This window comes from Frankliniella occidentalis, unplaced genomic scaffold, assembly GCF_000697945.3.
Source record: "Frankliniella occidentalis isolate FOCC.00 unplaced genomic scaffold, Focc_3.1 Scaffold186, whole genome shotgun sequence".
NCBI classification, from domain to species: domain Eukaryota; kingdom Metazoa; phylum Arthropoda; class Insecta; order Thysanoptera; family Thripidae; genus Frankliniella; species Frankliniella occidentalis.
The window spans coordinates 451,011-456,530 of NW_026267312.1; the positions used below are offsets into that span (position 1 = coordinate 451,011).

The 5,520-nt window shown below is 49.1% G+C and overlaps 1 protein-coding gene across 2 annotated transcripts; it reads left to right on the top strand.

Annotated features, from left to right (window-relative positions):
• Positions 1-17: 17 nt before the first annotated feature.
• On the top strand, positions 18-5,514 carry LOC113211430 (uncharacterized). Of its 2 annotated transcripts, XM_026429794.2 has the most exons (11): positions 18-133; positions 375-514; positions 584-1,204; positions 1,292-1,388; positions 1,467-1,617; positions 1,697-1,820; positions 1,915-3,759; positions 3,868-3,993; positions 4,079-4,245; positions 4,515-4,732; positions 4,820-5,514. In XM_026429794.2, the coding sequence occupies exons 2-11, from the start codon at positions 506-508 to the stop codon at positions 5,248-5,250; spliced, it is 3,789 nt and encodes a 1,262-aa protein (XP_026285579.2). In that variant the 5' UTR covers positions 18-133; positions 375-505; the 3' UTR covers positions 5,251-5,514. The 2 variants fall into 2 exon arrangements, with proteins under 2 accessions (XP_026285579.2, XP_052128049.1); XM_052272089.1 differs by having other exon boundaries at positions 1,292-1,617.
• The last annotated feature ends 6 nt before the right edge of the window (positions 5,515-5,520 follow it).

The following is a 5,520-nucleotide window of genomic DNA, read 5'->3' on the forward strand; positions in this document are numbered from 1 at the left end:
GCCCCCCAGCCCGCCTACTACCCCTCCCACCACGCGGCCTGCGGCTGCGCCTCCTGCCGGCCGCCTCCACAGCCGCTGCAGCCGCTGCAGCCGCCCCAGCCTCCTCAGCCGCCGGCGCCGAGCCACTCCAGGGGTAAGTTTAACTGGACTCACATACTACGTGCCCTCGGGGAATAGGGCGCCAAACATTATGGCCTCCAATTAGGTTCAGGAACGCCATTGGAGTTCACAGGGACCCCATATGGGATCTCTATGAATGGTGATCCTAGGCCTAAAGTAAGGGGGGTCCATGATACTTGTAACCTCTTAAACGTTTCGGGCCCCACCACGCCTCGCCCGGACGGCCCCCACTCACTGTTTGTTTTCGCCCGCAGCCCCCCCGCCGCAGGCCGCGCCGGCCCCGCCCCAGGCCCCCCAGCCCCGCGTTGACGTCCCCGCGCGGGGCGCCGCCGCGGCGCTCGTGAGGCCGAGCCCCTCGCAGTCTGAAGGGCCGCCCGCCAAGAGGATGCGCGCCGTAAGTGGAGTGGACGGCGACGAGAGAGCCCAGTCAGCCCAGTCTCTGAGCAGCCTCTTGTTCCCGCAGGAGCGCGTGGAGACCGTCTCGCCGGTGGACCTGTCCGTGCGCACTGTGCGGCGGTCCGCCGACTCGACGGCCTGGCCCGACGTGGACCCCGAGCCCGAGGACTGCGACTCGACGGCGCTGCTGCAGCCGCCGCGGGCGCGGGCCGCGTCGCACGTGTCCTCGGCGCCGCGGCCGCCGCGCCGCAGCGCCGTGGTGCCGCGCATGCACTACATGCCCGACTTCAGCGTGGCGCAGTTCTTCCAGCGGGGCCCGCCCGCCGGCCCGCCCCGGCGCGAGGAGCGCGTCGAGCCGCCGCCCCAGGTGGCGCTGCCGCGGGTGTCCACGCTGCCGTGGCCGTCGGCGCTGCCCGCGTCCGCGTCGCAGCCCGTGGCGCACCACTCGCCGCTGCTGCCGAGGTACTCGTCGAACCGCAGCTCGCTGTACCCCAGCAGCTCGGCGCCCGCGCTGCCCCCGGGCGCCGCCTCGGGCTACCTGCTGGACGGGCTGCCCGCGCCGCCCGCCGCCCCCGCCGCCCCTGCGCCGTTCTCCGCCCCCGCGCCGTCCCCGCGGCCTCCGCCACCCAGCGTACCGGACGTCCCCGAAGGCCCGGCTCGCATCCGTACCAAGGCTGAAATGAAAATGGTGAGTCTCGCCTGACGGTTGAACCACTGCACGCGTGGTGTGGTGTCGCCTTGCGCGCCTGCTCACCTTGTCGTCCTCTTTGCTCAGCAACTCGGGGACGCCGCCGCGGAGGCGGTGCGGTCCTGGCTGGCCTCGTCCTCGCCGCTCGCCGCGGAGTCCGTCGAGCCCCCCTGTGCAGCCTCCAGTGAGTGCGCGCCGTTGCCCCGGCCCTGGCCTCCTCGCCCTGCGTGCCGACCGAGTGCCAGCCTTGCTCCTGTTGCAGCGTCGGGCCTGGGCATGGAGCCTAGCACGTCGGCCCTGGAGGACCCCCACGTCGTGCGCCGCGGCGTCCTGGACCCTGTCCGAGCGCCAGTCCTCGACCCCGTCCAGGTCCCCGCCCAGGACGCCGCCGTGGCCGCGGCTCCGGCTGCGGGGTGAGTTGTGTGAGCACCGCGATCACTCCTAGTCCTTTGGAGTTCAGTATTACAGCATGCCTCGCCTTTCCATGTCCAGATCGGCCACCCCCGACGCCACGAGGACTGCCGTCGTTTCCTCGTCGGCTACCTTGTGTGCCGATGAACCCCCGTTTGCCTCTGTGGCCCCCGTATTCGAGCCCCTGCCAGCTGGCGCATCGACAGTATGTATCCTCGCGCATAATCCTTGTCGTGATCTGTGTCAGATGAGCAGTGTAGACCAAAATTGGTATCCCTTAACTTTGGTTTCTTTCCTAGGCCATTGAGAGTGATGACAGCCAAGGTGCCTGGGCCCAATCTTGCAGGGACTTTGAGATGCAATTAGGAGCTGGCAAAAGTTTTACAAGTCCAAAGAAGCAATTGCAGAAAAACATCCAGAAGCAATCTACCTATACATGTGATAATAATTTGTATAATTTCAATAAGAAACTTGCAAGGAGCCCACCAGTTAGTCCAGATGCTTCTGAAAATCACAAGGTTCTCAGACAAGTTAAGAATATAGTATCGAGTACAGAATCAATAGTCAAAGTAAAGAATTCATCGACAAACTCCAGTGATCACTCTACTAGAAGAAATAGAAGGTTGAATAAAGTGATTAAGAATGAACCAGATTCTGATGCCTCAGAAGGAGCCTCATCAGTTATTGACGAGGACTGTGCTTCTCTGTCAAGTGATGATCAGTCCCTTAGATCTGCCAGAACTCGAACATCTGGACAAAGGTCCTCCAGGAAAGAAACTTTAGGCAAGAGAGACTTAAGCAGTAGAAGTCAATCGAAAGTTGAAATTGTCAGATCCCCAACCAGAAGAAGGAAGACGTCAAGCAAAGAAAGCTCTCCAGCAAAAACACCACTGAATGACCAAATTGATCTTAAAAGTGGAAACAATGCAGGATGCTCATCAGAACCTCAACCTTCTGAAGATGAAAACCCTGAAAAATTGAATGCTCCTCAGACTCAAAGTGTCAAAATTAGATTGCGTACTAAGATTGTGGAAGTTGAAAGAGTGTGCCTCCGACCCAAAGGGGACGGATCTGATTTCCGGCCAGGATGGGAGGAAGAAGTTTTTCAGTATAAACGTTCCCTGAGGATGCCTCCAGTTCTAATCAATATGTCCAAGAGATTTTCTGATGTGGATATGGACTGTCCAAAATCTCCATTGATTAATTCTGGAAAGGAATCTGCAGCTAATAGTTCCTTACCAAGCCGATGTTCAAGACCTAATAGTGAATTGGACGTCATATCCACCTGCCCAGATTTAGAATCTGAAGATGCTTTGTCCTCAGCTTCACAACCTGTCTCTGTTAAAAACAGAATGGGTGGTGGAAGGCATAGCATTGTAGACAAACTTGTGGAAAAAGTTTCTAAACCAGCAAGCAGGAAAAAAAGTGAAAATCTCAAAATTTATGACATTTCTGGAATGAAAGCTAAGCTGCAAAGCACCCTAAAATTAAAACTAAATGAACCCAGCACAAGTAGCAAAGATTCTAATTTAAAGAAGGACACTAACAAGAAGAAGAGCACTTCTAAGGTGTCTGAAGACTTCATCAAATCAGTTTTTGGAGCTGAAAAAGTGTCACCCAAAAGTGATTCAAAAGCACTGGATAATAAAAAATTGAAAGTGAAATCTATTCCAAACAAGAGAAAGCCAGAACGGTTACCTGTAAGACAGATATCTTTACGGAAGCGTATTTTAGTAATACCAAAAACAACAAATGGCAAACCATCAAAGAAACTGGATGGTACCCAAACTGATGGTATTGTATTAAGACCAAGAAATGTCCAGCAAGGGTCGAACACTCGGCCTGTCATGAGAAGCGCTGCCCTTGTACGCAGGAGCAAAGTTGTTCTAAACTCAAAGCAACAGAAGAATACCGTCAAAACAGAAATGATTAGTAAAGAAAGTGCTTGTGGAGGAGATACCAAGAAAAGTTCTATTGATGTTGAAAATTCATTGTCAAAAGATTGTTTGGATTCACAACCTCCTGTTATACGCAAGAAAGTTAGATTGAGGCGAAAGTTTCGCTCAGGATTTGATTATATCCGCAAAAAGAAGAGAGTGAGAAAAGATGCAAAAAAAATTGAAGTTGATGTTGAGAAAGAAAAAGTTAGTATAAAATTACAATGTAATCAATGCAATATATACATGTACATCAATTTAATATGTATACACTTTAACTAAATTTGCCAATTTTAATTAGTTTTTACATTGCAGATTGTGCCTGTTGTAGCAAGAACACCTTTAACTGAAGAACAAATTCAAGTGACTTTACGTAATTGGGTAATAAATCGTAGTCATGGAGATACTGTTCTTCATAGAGCATCCCGAGTTGGCTATGCGGTAGAACCAAATTTTTTCATTTCCTCTTTTACATTATTGTGTTTTGCATTGGATTAATTACTACCAATTCTTCTCTTACTTTCAGGAAGTTGCTCAGTACGCTATTGAAAAATTAAATGTCTCACCTCGTGTTGCTGATAATGCAGGGTACACACCATTGCATGAGGCAGCTCGCCGGGGTCATGTTGAGCTGTCTAAGATTTTGCTGGAGAATGGAGCAGATGTTAGTTGCAGTGCTACAGGAGGTATTAGGTATGTTTACCCGAAAGCATTCTCAGACTATTGTATTTATAGTGCAGTCTATCTCAAACTGCTACGGAAACAACCACAACATGTCTTGTTGCAAATGTGATCTTCATAATGGTATCACAATGAATGGCATTAACAATTGACAGGTCAGGTTGGACGGAAGTCTGTCGGTGTTTTTCTGTAGCAGTTTTGAATAGCCTTTTTTACTACATACTGGTGTTATTAATTGGAGACTTGCAACTAAAATTCATTATGCCACTTTTCTGTTCTAGGCCATTGCATGAAGCTGCAGAATCAAATAATGTTGAAATGCTACGCTTATTACTTGAGTACGGTGCTGATCCAACACTGGCTACTTATGCTGATGAAACTCCACTTTCAATTGTTGAACCTGACAGTGCTGCTCACAAGCTGCTACTGTTACATTTAGCAGACGTGCAGGGTTTGCCTGCTCCACCATGGAAATTCCATGGTCCTTCAACAATATTTGGTAAGTAAATACTCTTGAATGAAGACTTCATCATTTATCCAATGCGCTATCTCTAATCCTGTGTTGTTCTCTTTGTATTTTTGGTAGATCCTGTAACCTACAAAGGAGATCTTGCTCTTCAGTCAGCACCTGCTGTTGAAAGCGATTCAGAAAGTGAGATTGATATGTTTTCTTCAGAAGTCACACCGCCACCTCTTTATTCTTTTTGTGATGAACCTTCCTCTCAATGTTGGGTGCTTATCAAAGATTTGATGGAAGTACTCAATATTCAAAGTGAAGAGGAATTGATGCAACAGCTTAACGGAAATGCCCAAGATAGGCCTACCTCTTCTCAATACCAAAATGACTTTGTTCGAACAAGAGAAATAACTGTGGAAGAATTTCTCCAGAAGACTGAAACAGTGACTTTCTCTGCTCCATTAGTTAATTTGCCTGTTGCTGAGTGTAAAATTTGTCTCATAGAGTTTAATTGTAGGGTACGTGAACTTCTCAATGAAGAAACAACATCATTAGTGTAAAATCATGAAGACTTGATCGTATTAGGTATTTATTTTTCATTCAGAGACGTGTTAAAGATGCATTTTAATGTGTCTTGGTACAGTTATGTTTGTGTTTTTTTTAAAGTCTATGACATGTTGACTGTTTAATAAGAGTTTCACGGAACAAATCTCAAAATCTATATTTGGAAAATTCTTTGTTTATAATGCCATTCTTGGCTCATGAGGTATTTTTGTATAGGTTGTTTTGATAAAAAAAATTGTGTCCTTTATATTTTGTTTTCTATCTAG